General features: G+C 39.6%; 1 protein-coding gene across 1 annotated transcript in view; it reads right to left on the minus strand.

The window, feature by feature from the left end:
* Positions 1–18,809, minus strand: part of LOC107749761 (netrin receptor UNC5A-like) — a 109,840-nt gene that overhangs the window by 1,319 nt on the left and 89,712 nt on the right. The window contains exon 2 of the mRNA XM_016564928.1: positions 6,434–6,655. Within this exon, the coding sequence (XP_016420414.1) occupies positions 6,434–6,655 (222 nt within the window). The remainder of the gene's footprint in view (positions 1–6,433; positions 6,656–18,809) is intronic.

The raw sequence follows: 18,809 nt of genomic DNA on the forward strand, positions 1-18,809 counted from the left end.
TATATATATATATATATATATATATAATTTTTTTAATTTATTTTTTTATATATATATAACATTTCTGTCCCCCTCACTTCTGAAATGATGGCTACGCCCCTGCATTCCCCTTATAATTCAGATGGTAAAAGGGTCACTGAAATTCTCCTTTTCTACCTGAGATCTTTGGAATTGCCAGAAATCTGTCTCATCAATTAAAAGTGATTGTGCTAATCATCTTAGTTTGTCTGTAAGAACCCAGGAGCTTTAACCGAGAACAGTGAAAACAAGCTCAAAATGTTGGCATGGCAAAAAATCATTATAATTTGGTCATTTAACAAAAAAAGGGAATCTGATCCAAAGGAACTTAATTTACTTAAACAAATCCACCTTCATTAGATTAAGAAAATATTAACAAAAATTCATGCTGCAAAACTATAATGAATGAATTCAAATTCTATTAAAAATCTCATATAATCAAAACCAAAATCTCTAAGAAGTCAAAGAGGCTCATGGGAAAAATGTTATTTAATGCATATCTAATAGTCAGTGAGGTGTGTTTTCCAAAGAACTATCTCTAAAGAGACACATATTTCAGATTTTTTGACAATTACTCTCAAAGTGTTGCCACAAATGACCATAAAAGTGGGAAATGAGATGTTGTCAGGTATGACAGATTGTATGAGATAAAAGTGATCATGTTCAAAAGAATATTCATCTCCTATGAAAGCCTCTTGGAGGCAACAAATCAAATATAATCGGACAATCCAAAGCATTTTCAATCTTTCCCGCCTATGTCTGACACTGCAGTTAGTTAAACGAGAATATTGCCGTAATGGATCAGTCGGCATCCGGGTCTGGTCCATGCAAATCGTCTCAGGTTACTTATGTAACCATGGTTCCCTGAGTAGGGAACGAGACACTGCGTCCTCTAGGGGTCGCTATGGGGAACGCCTCGTCGTGACCCGTGTCTGAAGCATACATTGAAAAAACACCAACTTGTTGGCTGGCGACAGCCATGACGTCACTACCGGTGCGACTATAGTATAAATAGGCGACGGGAGCTACACATCATTCACTTCTTCGTCTGAAGCTTGCATCCGCAGCATGGCGAGAAAACCTAGAGGACGCAGTGTCTCGTTCCCTACTCAGGGAACCATGGTTACATAAGTAACCTAAGACGTTTTCACCAACTTCATATTTCAATTTGACTAAGCTTAAATTTCAAGGCAGCATTAAGTTGTAAAAGGTTTTTTTTTTAACAGTGAGTCTAATCCATTTAAGCTTGATTTTTGCCCAGAGCCGGCCCAAGGCATAAGTGAACTAAGGGGCTGCTTAGGGCCCCGTGGCCACCAGGGGGCCCCCAAGAGTACATGAAATGGCTTGATTTTTTTCGGAGTGTCTATTTACACTAAGTGCAAATAGCCCGCCTTGTTGGCAGAGTCTATTTACACGAACTCCGCCCACCAACGTGTGATTCGGCTAGTGAACATTACACAAAAGACAGCCAACAGTCATCAGCTCCAGTGGCGCAGATGGTAAAACGTGTGACTTGCTCATTTTGACACGATCGACCCGGGTTCGAATCCACATTTTGGCAAACTTTTTTCTCCCTTTTCAAATTTCAAATCACATCAGAAAAATGTAACATTGAAATTTATTTTCAACCCCTAGAGGACGCAGTTCGAAGTTCCCATGAAAGGGAACCACTGTCATCACTGATTTCTCTTTGAATGGATATGTCTTCATCTCTCCCCTGCCTTAGCTTAGTTTCCTCAGACGAGAGGATGAGAAACCTGTGTGTGTGTGTGTTAAAGCAGAAGGGGAGAAGCTTTGAACTGGCCAGAGAAAAACAATTGAGATAAGTTACTGGAGACAAGTAATGAGAACCAATAGACTCCCAGGAAAGAATCGATAGTGGACACTGATACATTGGAGAGGAAGGACAGATCGCAACATTATTCTTCATTCAAGTAAATGCTGCAGATATAAAGGAGACTTGCACCAAGCAGACAGATACCAAATAGTTGTCGAAAACTTGATAGTTGCAAACTAAAACATCCTTCAATGAGATCAAACTGCTTCAAGGTACCAGTGACTGAAACTCTGATAAGAAAGAAGGACTGAGCGGTCTGAGTCTTAATGGTGAGGGCAGAAACATGATGAAGACTGTGACATTTTAAAGTATTGATATATAACATATTGATATTGTGGGGGGAATTTCATTAAGAAATCTACAAATAATTTTTCACCCCATAATTAAAAAGACAAATGCAAATCTTTTTTTCTTTTTTTTATGGAATAAAACACACTTTCCACTCTAATGTGAAACAATCTCATTCTCATTCTCATTACTGTAATACAGTAATAGTAAAATGATCCTGTCTGGACACAATTTCTTATTTAATCAGCATAAATTTAATTCTGTACTACAAATACTACCATGATGGGCAAATATTTTAAGCAGCCTTAAAACGTACATTAAAACATATATTAAAGAGCAGGTCATATGGTATTTTAAAGTGTCCTAATATTGTGTTAGAGTCCTCTACAACAGGTTTAAATGCATCTAAGGTCAGAAAACATTGTCATTTTCTCAGAATATACATTTAATATTAGAGTAATTTGCCAATGATTTCGAAACGATTCGTTCCAAGCAAGTTCGGGGCAAACCCCTCCCTTCCATAAGCCTACTCTGCTCTGATTGGTCAGCTGGCCAAGCCTGTTGTGATTGGCACAGAGAGGAGACCTTGAGCAAGTTAGCGAGCGCTACCATTGACAAAGCACCTTTACATAAAACAATAATATAGTGCTCCAATCCGTTCTTATAATAATGACATAAAATACAAAAACACTTATGCAAGCGAATCGTGCCCACAGCTAAAGTTTAGCTGCTTTAACTGTAACACTTAAAAAAATAATGGTGGATACGTTAGCCGAGTGCTAACGTGACTAACTGATGAAACAATACAGTTTGTAAACCAAAATATGTCTACTGTAATGTTTGAAGAATGACAGACAAAAAAAAAAGTGTCTTAACTTTTAATCAGAACGCAGAACAGCTGTATCACAGGCGCAGCAGCCTAACTAACTCGCTCGTCTCTCCCGCATTAACCCTATAACTGCCGGTGCAGCAAAATAAACAGCAATTTCACAATGATTCGTGAAAAGCGCTGTACAAATAAACTTGAATTGAATTGAATTGAATTTGTGGGCAGATCAGACTCTGTTCGTATTTCGCGGGCAGGCGGGGATTATGCAAATGTGTTACCCAGTGATGTATACCGGTAACAGGCAAACGATTCGAAAATATGACGACTCGTTAAAGCGATTCAGAATCGACTCTCTTTTGAGAGACAATATCTTTATTTATCATGCACTTTTTTGATTAACAACTTTGCAGATTGTTTTCATTTAAGGACAGCTACGTTATAAACTGCAAAAGAGATATTTTTCAAAAACCCATATGACCTGCTCTTTAAAAACAGTGTAAAAATCTAAAATGAAGGGGAAAAAAAAAACAAGAAAAATAGAGAATGTACAACTGGATGAAAATACAGATATCCAGTACAGAAAATTGTGTTATTTTACTATTATTTATACACAAATAATGTTTTTATGAATATTTTGAATTAGCTTTTATTTTTATACAATTTTTATACTGTTTCATCCTATTACTATTTAAGGTTAATTTATACTTTTTTTTGTTGTTTCAGTTTTAGTTTTTAGTTATTTTATTTCCATTTAGTAATTTTTGTGCTTCAACTTAAACTAAACAAAATTAACCGAAAGTTTTTCATAAAGTTTTTAATTTTTTAATTTATTATAATGAAATGCTTTAATATTCCCCTGAAAATTGTTGCAGCTGCTCCGCAGCATGTCATCCGCATGTCAGCTCTCCCAATCAGCTGTCATGCTGTGAATTGGAGGTTTTAAGTTACAGATCACTTCTGAATCCTAGCACACGCGTGACGTGAATCCCTATGTCCTACGCTGCCTCTGCCAAGGAGTGTCAAACAAACACATAAACATCCGCTTGCTGAGTGCTGAAGAGCCGTCCCCGCCTCCACCTCCTGTGAGAACGAGGGGAAGACAGCGAACGGGAGACACAGAAAACCCTTTAGGAAATTCTTTTATTCTACTGACGCTAGGAACAATATGATTGTAGAAAGCCGAGCTGAGTACTTGTCAGCAGATCCCAATCAATCACGAGACGGAGGGAAATAACAGAAAACACAGCATGTCCACATAAGAACAAGTACAGCTGAACAAATCGGCTACAGCACTGGCTACATCTCTTAAACTGCTCTCAGAGGGGAGAGTGATTAAACGTCTGAGGAACTGCAACATGAAGCTGTCTTTAAAAACAAGAAACAAATCGCAAACTGAAGAGAAACCATGCATAACTTGTTTGGGCGAACTGAAACTTCAACTTAAATGCTGATGTTTTAAAATAATTTAAAAAAACAGATAGTTCCAGCTTTAAAATCTTATTGAGCAACATTTGAAGACATAAAACCAAGTATTTTGGGACATGCGGCAGTGACTTATTGTTTTCATAAAATAGCAGCAAAGGCAATATGAAAAACGAATGTATATTAATAATAATAAACAATTCTTCTGCCAAGTCATTGGACCAACCGCAGGGGCTGTTTATAGTTGCCAAGAAACACAGTATCTTTGAACATTAATATAAGCTGTTTCAATCCACTCTCTAGTACAATAGAATATACGTATACTGCCCAGGGAGCCAGTCATTTTTCTCTCCCTAGAAATTCCCAGAATGCATCGCAGAACAGCACTGAGCACCGACTGTTCACTATATTCACACCAGATGCCCTGACAGTGTTCTAAAACTGCCTTCCTCAATGCCTGATTAAAATGTAGCATGTTATCTTCTTCAAGCTAATCAAATGAGCTTTTCTTAACCCATTTGCCCCATGCTAAGCTATTAGCAATAACCGAATGCTACTGAAAAGGTTTCTGCATATGATTCTGCAGAGTATGCGATCTTGCTCAATGCCAACAACGTTCAAGTTAAGAGAAAGCAACTCCAACTGCACTGCATGCAGCTTGAACATGTCCTCACATGTGCTAACAGGTAGATAAACATCTGATATATTTTCCTACAGCCTAAATTATAGAGCAAATGAGACGTGACAATAAGTGATATAAAGAGATGTAAAACAAAACTGGTGGCAACCAAATTAGAGAGCTAGCAACAGCTGTTTGAAATGTAATTACAGTGACAACAACATCAAACGTTCAAATTAATGGCAATGTTACAATTGAATTAACAGCCAAAATATATTAAGCAGCTAAAATAAACAGAAAAAGAGATTAATTAAAGAATTTAAAATGAAACGTAAAATGATAAATGTGTGCTATGGGGGTCATAGCCTGTATAATAGCGCAAGACAGCTTCATTTCAGACTTTTGATTTTAGCTTTTTTTTTTACAAGATATTAACTAAAAGCGAAAATGATTCCGAATATATGGTGTCGTTCACCAAACATGCCAAACAAGCATTCGGTAATTCTGATAATGGTCCGATACCTTTGCGTTGTTTGATTTACTCTATTCAAATATTACCTTTCATTTTGTGGAGCCGCTCGACTTCGCACAGTTTCTCCTGTCAAATATAAGGTCATTTCTGCAGTCATTGCACGTGATAACCTAATATGTCAGTAAAGAACATCTGGCTTTCAATCTGTTATCATTTATCATGGGTCACAAACTCTTCATTAGGTTACAATACATTATTTAAGGCCAATATTGTTCATTAAGCTATTCATACGAGAACATCTGACCCTATATTGCCCCTGTAGAGATTATGACGTCATCGTATACCAATGTTTAGCCTAATACCTACAAATTAGTTTGCCAAGTTTACAGAATGAACTTTGACAATAATGTTGCTTGGCAACCATGAACAGCCTATGGTTAAGCTAAATGATTACTATTCATAAATAGAACAGAACATTAGACTTATATAACACTGCTGTTCCTGCAGTTTTATCAAAGCTTTCCATATGCATAGCAACATCTTGTAACTATGGTAAATTCACTGTAAAGCAAAGGATTTTGGCTTTATTATTAAATTATATTATTAATAGATTACAAAATTGACATTTGTTGCAGATTAATTATTAATATTGCTGCCTCTGCTACAAAAACCAAGAAACATCCAAATTTATCCAGCCCTTCATGATACTAATGCAACAGACCAATCCCTGAGCACAAAGCAAGCCCTGTTCATGATATGGGCAGAAGACATTTTGAAAATTGCTTTGAAGGAAGTCCTTGTAGTTTGTGCTATACTACAGAAGAAGAAAGAGCATCACATCTAGAAAGCATCCTTTATAGGCTCTCCTGTATTCCAGTGTCATTTTATAAATGCTGCGGGTCAGCCGGCTTTATTGTCAACCTCGGAGAGAGTGTTGAGAGTGTCTACCTGTGGCAGGGTCCACGTCACGCTCGATCAAGTGCTGATCCTGGTGAACCCATTCGCCGTTGCACTTGAAGTAGATCTGAGTGGCAGGGGTTGAGCGGCAGGTGAGGGTCACTGGCTTGTTCTTAACGATATAAACATTATCAGGCTCCAACAGGAAGTGTGGCAGCAGGTCGGAGAAGGCCGCAGGAAGTGGATGCGTTACAGTGGCCGCATGCTCTCCACCTGTGAAAGCAAGTGAGATAAAACTTTAGAGACAGGTTGTAGTTGTTCCGATGCCTGAAACCTTTTAGTAGTGCAAAGAGATAATGAGCGTATCTTATTTAATTTCATACTCCGAACCCTGTGAGCGGACAGATTGCTTTTGACACGCACCTGAGTGCAATACTAATCTTGTGCATCCGTATTTGGTAGAACACAGATATTCTGCCAAACACAGCTGACAAAACGTCTCCGCTACAGCAGGTCTGGGAGATCATGCTAATGACATGCTGTTAAAAGTGCTTGCTTTTGCCTGAGTGGCATGGGATCATATTTCAAGACAAAGTAGGGTCAGTGATGCCGAACGTGTGCATGTGCATTATGACACGTGCAGGGTTAACCCATGAATATTAATTAGAGTGTACTGACTTTGCTAGGTTTGATAAATATTGTAAGCAACTCATGTCATAATGAGAAACTGATCTAAAATGTAATTTCAATAACTGAACATTAAATTACGAGAAATAAATGTATAAAACGTTTAAACAACTTAAGAGTGTCAATACCAAATTCACTGGGATAAATACACATAAATGAGACTCTAATCCAATGCAGTAACATTGCTTCTGTTTGCTTTCAACTTTTTTCATCAATAACATTTTTAGTGTGTAAAAGTTAATCACATTTAATCATATTTTTACACCTGGAGTCTCTGATACCCCAAATAACTTTTCTTTTTTAAATGAAGGACATGATGAAATAGTTTATAGTTCACACAAACACACACACACACACATATAGTATATAACATTTTAGCATATAAAAAATCATTACATTAATCATATTTTTACACCTGGACTTACTGGGACCCGAAATAGTTATACTTATGTTTTTATGAAGGACATATGATTAAATACAGTAGTTTATTATTCTCACAAGAGATATTAAATAGGCATTGTAGTCAGATTTAAATACATATTTAGATCTATAGATTTAAATAATCAGAATTAAATATCAGTCAATTTAAATATCAATCAATTTCAAGACACAGTTCAGATGATATGGGCTAAAAAAAATAGGTTCAAGAGCATCTGAATAAGGTCTTATTCTGTCCTGAAAGAGACATATGCTACTATATTCCACCCCACATAGAAAAACAATGTGTGTGTGTAAGAGAGAGTGAGTCCCCTTGTTAACAGGCAGAGTAAAAAGCTTCTGAGTGGTATGGCCTTGTCAGGGTTTGCCTACAGCAGTGCTGAATCCCATCTCTACTCTCTCTGCTGTTAATCACAGCCTTTTAAGATCAGAGCTGATGGACCGCAGGCCATAAATCCCTCTTGCTGAATGACCATGGCACTTCAAAACACGCTCGGCAGGCCCTGTATCCAGGGCTTTAACTCAACTCTTTATTACGGCCGGGCCGAATGCGGTGACTTGACTGCCAGCCATTCACTGACTGACAACCGCCTTCGCAAATAGGCTGCATTAAATGTGAGACAAACTGGCTCTCTATTCCGACGACCCCCGGTAGCGTGATCAGGTGGGTACGCGTCGCTGTTTATGGATCAAAGATCTGCGTGACTTTGTGGGTGGAAATGTTTCTCCCCCGCGTGGATTTATGGAAGGAGCATCGAGGCGGTTGGATTCATAAATGTTTGGAGAGATTCAATGAGAAATCATCATTAATCAGAGCTTGGCCCTGCGACTTGCGGGAGAACGATTCTTTAGCGCAGCGCAGAAACAGAGCGCACCCCTATCAGTAATTTTGTTGCTTCATTTGTTAGCTGCAGTGTTTTTCTGGTCTTTGTAATTAAGAATGAATTGCTAATTTATCCTTTTCCGCCCACAATCCAGAGCAATCAAGCAGCCTCAGCTGGCTGTTTATTCCCTCTTCATACTGGAGGTCCCACACCATTGTACATCATACACAAACACACACACACACACACACACACACACAACATGTCTGATAGCCTTCAGAACTGAACTCAATTTTTAAAGTGATCACTTTTGCTAATTAGTTATTCCCTCTGCATGTTTCTCATTACGGTTTTGTTCTGTTTTTAGACTCAATGGAAACACTTGTTAAGTGCAAATAGCAAACATGACGTCAAAGCCATGAAGCATCACTTGCTTGCATATACCGTAGATTTTCTTAAAGCAAAAACAGAAGGAATTAAATTCCCAACAGCTTCAATTCTGATTTCATCTGAATTTAACAACCTTGGAATGCTTGCACAGATGCTCATCATCAGGAAAACACAATCAAGTTTGGTAAAGGGCCAGTTGAGGGTGCGAATGACATTAAATTATATTCGTTATGAAGTTGAGAGTGTATATTTTCACCTGCCGTTACAGGTTGCATTCGGTAACAATAGCAATGATAGACTGCTTGGATGCTTTCTCTGAGGATTAATATTGAACAATACATCAAGAAAACATAAATCGCACAATGTTATAGATTACACATCACAGGAAGTTTTGAGATCCTCAGGATATCACACCCTGAAAATTACTTTTAGAAACAAAGTCAGTGTATTATTTACACACTGAGCCAAATGTGCTGTAAGTGTTTTCAGACGTTCAACCATTTTTACAAACTTCAAACTAGTGTTATTTTAGTATTATTTATGTACTTTTAATTTTATTTATTAATATTTTAAATTAGCTTTTATTTGTATATATTATTAGTAATGTCCTATTATCATTGTCAATTAAAAAATTGACATTAAATTGAAATAAAAAAAAACGTTTGTGTTTTAGTGTTTAGTGTTAATTTTAGCACTTCAACAAACTTATTTTATTTCAGTTAGCTACCAACTCAACATTTCTAATTTTTTTTTTGTTCATTTTTGTTTTCATGCTCTCACATTTTTTCATTTATTTTTTTATATTTAAGCTTTCTAACGAAAACTATTTGTAATTGGTTTATATATGTGATATTTAAATGTAATTTTGTTTGTGTGTGTGTGTGTGTTATATTTATTTTTATTATATATTTTATATTTAGCTTTATTCAGTTAACTGTGTGTGTGTGTGTGTGTGTTTAATATATTTTTAATATTTATTATATATATGAAATCAGGTTGCTTGACATGTCTACACAATTTTCTGTACAGAACATTTAACAAACATACACACAGACACATCAAAACAAAAATCACTTACAGAATCTTTAAACAATTATACACTTCGTAGAAAGGAGGTCTCACAATGTCACATAATTAAGCTAATTTGTGATATTCACAAACTAATTATCAATGGCTAGAAGACTGGCTGTTTATGACATTTTCTATCACAACGGGCCAGTGGCACAGAGCGCAAATTCTAATGAAACAACAAGGCTAACGCTGACATTTCCAGCGCCTTCCTCATCTCACCCTGCAGAAAACCACAACCCGGGTCACACAGGTAACATTAGCCAAAGTAATAAACGTCAAGCCTCCACACGAAGACATTACCCAGCCTCGCCAGGCCTGGTGCAACACGTCATAATAATGCTGCTCTGCTCATTTCCTTTTGTCATTTTACATGGTGTGCTGAGTTGCTAATTCATCAGGGTGAAATACACTGAGAAGCAAAGCTATGGCTATTGAACCTCCACTAATGTATTGTGTACGTGTTAAACTCTTAATAAAAACTAAATGTTCTGTGTCCAATGAAGGACATACATCACTTTCCAGTTTCACCCCCTCTCTGTTACATTACATTTTGTGCTACGACAGACAAGTAATTTATCTTACAGGGACATTCATTTATCAAAAACATTCTCAAATGAATCGGGAATTCAAGCCGTTCTGTTGCAAGCAGAGGATGGTGCAATCAAGGCAATCATTGTAGGTCAAAATGGCTTTCTTTGTGCTGATGTAAGACCGAGCGCCCACGGGATGTGGTCCATCTAATGAGCCTTAATTTGGCACAGTGATGATGGCCATTAGCTCCTCATGGTGACCTTTTCTACAACATAAACCAGCAGGTAGACCTGGCCGAATCTGTCCAGGTGGGATCTATGTAAGACTGAGGTGAGATATGACAATCATAAATGAAGTTTCAAACTGTTCATGACCGTCTACATCTGTTTTCCTGACCAGTCTCAATGGTTTCAGTCTATGTTGGACGTAATAGGGATGAATTAATTTTTTTCCCTCAGTATTTCAAAGTATTGCAATATGTTATTCTCACTGTTGATATCCTCACAGTAAGAGTCCATCTTTTTCCTCATAATTTATTTATTTAGACACTGACTGCTAACCAAGGCACACTAGCATGGTACAATTTTTAGGCTATATTTTTGGCCTTGCTGCCTTCATTATAAGAGGACAGTTCAGAGAAAGACAGGAAACAACTGGACAGGATAGAGAGGAATGGGATCGAGAAATGACCATGAGCCGGGACTCAAACTCAGGTTGCACTATTGCGTCATATGTCAGAATCATATTATTTTTACTGGAATGTGCCAATGCTCAACTCTATTTTGAAGGCTCTGTAATGAAGTAAAGCAGAAAATTCAGCACTAGTTGCACATTCAGAATTGTATGGGTAAAAGATTGCAATACATCAAAGTTATATATATATATATAAGCCTATTAACTCTAGAAATTAATAGAAATTAACATTTTTGATATGCAATTTCTAAGACCTCTAAATTATCAATACTATCTTTGATAAACTTTACTACTTTATCTTCTTCATGCATTCTGTTGTCTAATTGACAGTTTATACTTTTTCAGCAAGTAAAAGCATATCTGTAAAAATATCCACCCACAGGTTGTGATACACATGTCTTTTTGCTGTGAAATCGTTACTGATTTTTTAAAAGTAAATGTAAGAATAACTTTTATTTCCCCTTCAGGAACTCGAGCTGCGTCGAGATCGCTTTGGGAACGCCCTTGCGTGCCCGCGTTCTGAAGCACGTGTCAAATCCGTCCAATGGAGCAGCGAGACGTCACGAGCAGGGTGACGTAAGCACCAGAAAGCAAAAAAGCGCATCCGGCCGGGCGCAAACCAGCTTCGATGAAGTAGCGCCTGCAGGGATGCAGGGAGTATGGCAAAGAGACGCAGCGTCTCGTTCCCTCGGGGAACCATGGGTACATACGTAACCCAGAGACGTTCCCCTTCAGGAACTCGAGCTGCGTCGAGATCGCTTTGGGAACGCCCTTGCGTGCCCGCGTTCTGAAGCACGTGTCAAATCCGTCCAATGGAGCAGCGAGACGTCACGAGCAGGGTGACGTAAGCACCAGAAAGCAAAAAAGCGCATCCGGCCGGGCGCAAACCAGCTTCGATGAAGTAGCGCCTGCAGGGATGCAGGGAGTATGGCAAAGAGACGCAGCGTCTCGTTCCCTCGGGGAACCATGGGTACATACGTAACCCAGAGACGTTCCCCTTCAGGAACTCGAGCTGCGTCGAGATCGCTTTGGGAACGCCCTTGCGTGCCCGCGTTCTGAAGCACGTGTCAAATCCGTCCAATGGAGCAGCGAGACGTCACGAGCAGGGTGACGTAAGCACCAGAAAGCAAAAAAGCGCATCCGGCCGGGCGCAAACCAGCTTCGATGAAGTAGCGCCTGCAGGGATGCAGGGAGTATGGCAAAGAGACGCAGCGTCTCGTTCCCTCGGGGAACCATGGGTACATACGTAACCCAGAGACGTTCCCCTTCAGGAACTCGAGCTGCGTCGAGATCGCTTTGGGAACGCCCTTGCGTGCCCGCGTTCTGAAGCACGTGTCAAATCCGTCCAATGGAGCAGCGAGACGTCACGAGCAGGGTGACGTAAGCACCAGAAAGCAAAAAAGCGCATCCGGCCGGGCGCAAACCAGCTTCGATGAAGTAGCGCCTGCAGGGATGCAGGGAGTATGGCAAAGAGACGCAGCGTCTCGTTCCCTCGGGGAACCATGGGTACATACGTAACCCAGAGACGTTCCCCTTCAGGAACTCGAGCTGCGTCGAGATCGCTTTGGGAACGCCCTTGCGTGCCCGCGTTCTGAAGCACGTGTCAAATCCGTCCAATGGAGCAGCGAGACGTCACGAGCAGGGTGACGTAAGCACCAGAAAGCAAAAAAGCGCATCCGGCCGGGCGCAAACCAGCTTCGATGAAGTAGCGCCTGCAGGGATGCAGGGAGTATGGCAAAGAGACGCAGCGTCTCGTTCCCTCGGGGAACCATGGGTACATACGTAACCCAGAGACGTTCCCCTTCAGGAACTCGAGCTGCGTCGAGATCGCTTTGGGAACGCCCTTGCGTGCCCGCGTTCTGAAGCACGTGTCAAATCCGTCCAATGGAGCAGCGAGACGTCACGAGCAGGGTGACGTAAGCACCAGAAAGCAAAAAAGCGCATCCGGCCGGGCGCAAACCAGCTTCGATGAAGTAGCGCCTGCAGGGATGCAGGGAGTATGGCAAAGAGACGCAGCGTCTCGTTCCCTCGGGGAACCATGGGTACATACGTAACCCAGAGACGTTCCCCTTCAGGAACTCGAGCTGCGTCGAGATCGCTTTGGGAACGCCCTTGCGTGCCCGCGTTCTGAAGCACGTGTCAAATCCGTCCAATGGAGCAGCGAGACGTCACGAGCAGGGTGACGTAAGCACCAGAAAGCAAAAAAGCGCATCCGGCCGGGCGCAAACCAGCTTCGATGAAGTAGCGCCTGCAGGGATGCAGGGAGTATGGCAAAGAGACGCAGCGTCTCGTTCCCTCGGGGAACCATGGGTACATACGTAACCCAGAGACGTTCCCCTTCAGGAACTCGAGCTGCGTCGAGATCGCTTTGGGAACGCCCTTGCGTGCCCGCGTTCTGAAGCACGTGTCAAATCCGTCCAATGGAGCAGCGAGACGTCACGAGCAGGGTGACGTAAGCACCAGAAAGCAAAAAAGCGCATCCGGCCGGGCGCAAACCAGCTTCGATGAAGTAGCGCCTGCAGGGATGCAGGGAGTATGGCAAAGAGACGCAGCGTCTCGTTCCCTCGGGGAACCATGGGTACATACGTAACCCAGAGACGTTCCCCTTCAGGAACTCGAGCTGCGTCGAGATCGCTTTGGGAACGCCCTTGCGTGCCCGCGTTCTGAAGCACGTGTCAAATCCGTCCAATGGAGCAGCGAGACGTCACGAGCAGGGTGACGTAAGCACCAGAAAGCAAAAAAGCGCATCCGGCCGGGCGCAAACCAGCTTCGATGAAGTAGCGCCTGCAGGGATGCAGGGAGTATGGCAAAGAGACGCAGCGTCTCGTTCCCTCGGGGAACCATGGGTACATACGTAACCCAGAGACGTTCCCCTTCAGGAACTCGAGCTGCGTCGAGATCGCTTTGGGAACGCCCTTGCGTGCCCGCGTTCTGAAGCACGTGTCAAATCCGTCCAATGGAGCAGCGAGACGTCACGAGCAGGGTGACGTAAGCACCAGAAAGCAAAAAAGCGCATCCGGCCGGGCGCAAACCAGCTTCGATGAAGTAGCGCCTGCAGGGATGCAGGGAGTATGGCAAAGAGACGCAGCGTCTCGTTCCCTCGGGGAACCATGGGTACATACGTAACCCAGAGACGTTCCCCTTCAGGAACTCGAGCTGCGTCGAGATCGCTTTGGGAACGCCCTTGCGTGCCCGCGTTCTGAAGCACGTGTCAAATCCGTCCAATGGAGCAGCGAGACGTCACGAGCAGGGTGACGTAAGCACCAGAAAGCAAAAAAGCGCATCCGGCCGGGCGCAAACCAGCTTCGATGAAGTAGCGCCTGCAGGGATGCAGGGAGTATGGCAAAGAGACGCAGCGTCTCGTTCCCTCGGGGAACCATGGTTACATACGTAACCCAGAGACGATTTTTAGCAATATTTCAAGATGAATACTTACTGGACTGAAATTATTTAGGTTTACTTGATTATCCATCTATCATTTTTCAGAAAAATCATGTTAAAATATATCAAATATGATACATCAGGCTTTTAAGGGACGTTTATTTGTACATTTCTCAATCATTATTAGCTATTTTTCCATCCAAAGTTGTAAACTTAGCTTGTGCGGAAAATTAGAATATAGCATAAAACATTAGCAAATAAAGCACCGTTTCCATCCCATGTGAACAAAATCATCACTTCCTGGGAAACTGGCATACATTATTAATAATAAAAATGAATGTTGTTGCAACTGGGGAAGCCTGTGACTCTTTTTTCCTACATAATAAATGACTTGCGCCTCACAGTGCAGACGAAACGCAATAAACTGTCATGTTATTTTGCATTTGGAGGTGGACGATGTTTGGGAATGCAATCGTGTGAGACAGTTCTGGGAGGTAACTAAATCGTTTTGATGACAGACTTTGGCTCAGACATTTTAGAATCTAATCACATGATCTGTTTAGGCAAAGTCACAAAAAAGGTTTTTTTTTTTTTTTTTGTATCAAGGAATGTATTTGGTAAATGTGTTTGCATTATAGTTAATGCACGTTTTCTTTTTGGATAATAAAAATTATCTGCATCAATTGAGCACATACGTCTTTAATGCACATGTTAAGGTTTTATGCACATCCTGGCATTTCCATCCAGTGTTTATTTATCTGATATCCAAAAATGCACATAAAAATATGTGAATAGAAACATAGCTACTGTATTGCATTGCATGTTTTGTCCCCCACAATAAAAACTACAGAGCTTTGATAATATCTCCTAAATAAGACATATTATTGGGAGATATAGAATGACAACTGATACTTATATGCATACTATGTGAGCCATAGAAGCTGCATGTATCAAATAATATAATCAAAAGGAAAAAAGAAAGAAAGAAAAAAAAGAAAGAAACTCCACTATTTATTTATTTATTTACTCACTCCACAAGACTAATAATTGGTCAAAAAACAATATAGACTTGTTTAATCTTTAGGGCAATATGTAAATGAATGACCACTCATTTTAAAAAAGATAATTGCAATACATTTAAACTGCATTAAAATGAAATTCATAATTTCACAAATAAGACATATTATTGGGAGATATAGAATAACAACTGATACTTATATGCATACTATGTGAGCCATAGAAGCTGCATGTATCAAATAATATAATCAAAAGGAAAAAAGAAAGAAAGAAAAAAAAGAAAGAAACTCCACTAATTTTTTTAAATGTTTTTTTCTATAGGTTTAATAAACTGTTCCATTTCAAAAATCACATACATATTCATTATTTATTTATTTATTTATTTATTTACTCACTCCACAAGACTAATAATTGGTCAAAAAACAATATAGACTTGTTTAATCTCTAGGGCAATATGTAAATGAATGACCACTCATTTTAAAAAAGATAATTGCAATACATTTAAACTGCATTAAAATGAAATTCATAATTTCACAAGCGATGAGAACAGTCACAACTCAGTGAAATTGTACATTTAAGTGCTAAAAAATAGATATGACACAAAATTAGAATTAAAAAACCAATCTCAATTAAGAGGAAAAAATTAGTAGCCTTTTTCCTTAAAGACTGTAAAATTACAGGTCATGTCAGCTGCCCATGTGTGACTGAGAACGTTTTAAACAGCTGGCTCGAAGGTGGGCGCCTTTATATAAACGGACAAACTGCGTGGGACGTTTGCACGTTCTGTTAAAACACGTTCCAGCTCATGACAAAGTTAAATCCTTTATTCATGAGAGCATATAGCCATGCAAAGCTTCAAATTAAAGTAATTCTGTAAGGCTGATTGATGAGCTTCCCACGCTTATGTTGTTATAGGGTTTAATATATTCATCACACACTTTGCACTTATTTCATATGCAAGCATGCACACACACATACAAAGAAGAAAAACAACTGCCCGTCCATGCTTAACAGGCTCCTCATGGATCAATGCACGAATGAAGTAAACACTACATAATGGTTAACATTTGAATTTGAAATCCGATTTTACACACAACTAATATCTAATGGATACGATCTTGTGTGCAATCTGATAATGCACATTGTCATCCCTGAACATTATACCAGCAATGAAACATATTTATGAGAGCGAGATATTTCTGTCAGTGCCACAGAAATGTGTCAGCTCAATAAAATAAATACTAAAATTTAATTCTCATGCAAACGCCGTCAGCGGCAGATGCAATTCATAATGTTCCCAAACCGTGAATAATGAATCCAAGTGAACAAATTCATTTAAATACACTACATGAAAAGACTCGGTTGTTTGTAATGCCAAGAATGACAGGCCTGTATCTCTCCAAATACTGTCATGTTGAGTAAATCAACAGGGTTTTGCAACAGCTGAACACTGACCAATCAAAACCACACTGCAAAGCACCAAAGAGACCAATCAGAACCAGATGATCAGACCGCAGCTTCAAAACCCAGAGCGCACCAGGAACAAATGTCCAACATCAGCCAATAGATGCCTCCCATCATCTACTTCCTTTCTCTGATCTGATGCACGATGCAGTGCTGGCATTTGACTTCAAAGCCGAAATCTTCTGATAACTGGAACCAAACATGAAGACTCTATCAGCTAAATTGGAATAAATCATTGTCAGATTGTACGGGTCTGGTCACATACAATAGCTGAGAAAGGTAAGGTTTCACGTAAGGTTTCTCTTCATCGGCCACTCTTACTTTGCCTTGGCTGCCCAAGCCAATTAAAGTCCTTTATCAGTTCTTTGTCCCTCAAGCAACGCATCATAGAGCAATCACTCGGCATAATTTAAAATCACAATGATGAACGGCGGCTGTAATGCGTTTTATGATGTCATCACCTTTTTACAATGTCTTCAGAAATTAATTGGATTAAAATTACTATACAGATTATTAAGCCATTTCATGTGCCAGTAATTTAACAACATAACCATGACGACGGTGATGGTTACAAAGTGTTGATACGGCACTACGTTTTGAAGGAAATTAATTTTCTCAATTCCATTTATCATCTATAGATGAAATTACAGCGAGGTCACAAAAGAGGCATCTGTGCTTCCGGGTTCCTCAGGCAAGAAGCTTTCAGCAGCACTGCATGTCTAATGATCTCTTAAGCACTATATAATGCAATAAAGATCATTCATTTAATTAAAGCTATTATAAAGTGATGCATATTGTTTAAAGTGAAGCTATCTACAGTACTTAGGCAATTAATAAGAACAGGTGCAATTTTATTCTTTATTTTAATTCATTGGTCTGACATAACTGGTCATGACACTCCTAAAGCTTGACAAATGTGCCACATAAAAAATAAATAAATAAATAATCATTGTCCAAATGCACATTTAACCACATAAGTAATACCATTTGTAAATAATATTTAAATAACATTTTATTATTATTATTTTATGATATTTCAATAATTTGTCAAATCCTGAGTCTAGATCAAGGCCAAATTTTGGAAACTGTAATTTAATCAATAAATTAATAAATTTAATCAATAATCCACAATAATTCATTTACCACATTGTAAAATAAATATCATCCCAACTGAAAATATTGAAAATATTGAAAGTCTTATTCTGGTGGGTGAGAACTAGGCTGTTTTTTGTAATGGTCCTAGTGATTGATAACAGATATTGGTACATAGAAAGCACAGTCTACACAGGAAATGGTGTTGTCTGAGACCCTGACTGATGCCTGTTTACCACCAGACAACAAATATTTGCTCTGCCTTGAGTCCAGGTTTAGTGGAAATCTTTCCAGCCACTGCCTCTCTTCTGTGTTCACATCGCAGTCTACACACACCTCGGCTATAAGCCACATTCAGAAAAGATCCTATTTTTTCTCCATCATGCACAAGGTACAATTTGTGTCAAAAGAGTGTCACCTCACTAAAACCGAAAATGCTAAATCTCGAGGGGAGCATTCCTGGGTCAAACTGTCAGCAGTTCGAAACTGTAGAAAGTTCTACTTGGATGCTTCAAATGAAAAATCATAAATGTATGAGTAGAGCTTCTAAGCAAGCAATGCATAGTGAATTCTCAAAGTGTGCTTGGACTTACAGTATCTCACCAAAGCTCAATAAATAAAGGGCCCAGGCCAGTATCTGAGTTTCAGGTCACGTTAGCGAATTTTTACTTGGGCCAGGGTTGCAGTGTGGCAGTTTCTTACATTTCACTCATCATGTATGCAATTTTATGCTTCAGAAACATGAACACAAACATAATCTCCATTTGAATGGGTTGAAAATTAGTACCAATGTCTCACACTGTATGTCAATGTCTTTTAGCAAATGCGTTTAAGAATTT

The sequence above is a fragment of the Sinocyclocheilus rhinocerous genome, unplaced genomic scaffold, assembly GCF_001515625.1.
Source record: "Sinocyclocheilus rhinocerous isolate Xijiao unplaced genomic scaffold, SAMN03320098_v1.1 scaffold860, whole genome shotgun sequence".
Taxonomy (NCBI): Eukaryota; Metazoa; Chordata; class Actinopteri; order Cypriniformes; family Cyprinidae; genus Sinocyclocheilus; species Sinocyclocheilus rhinocerous.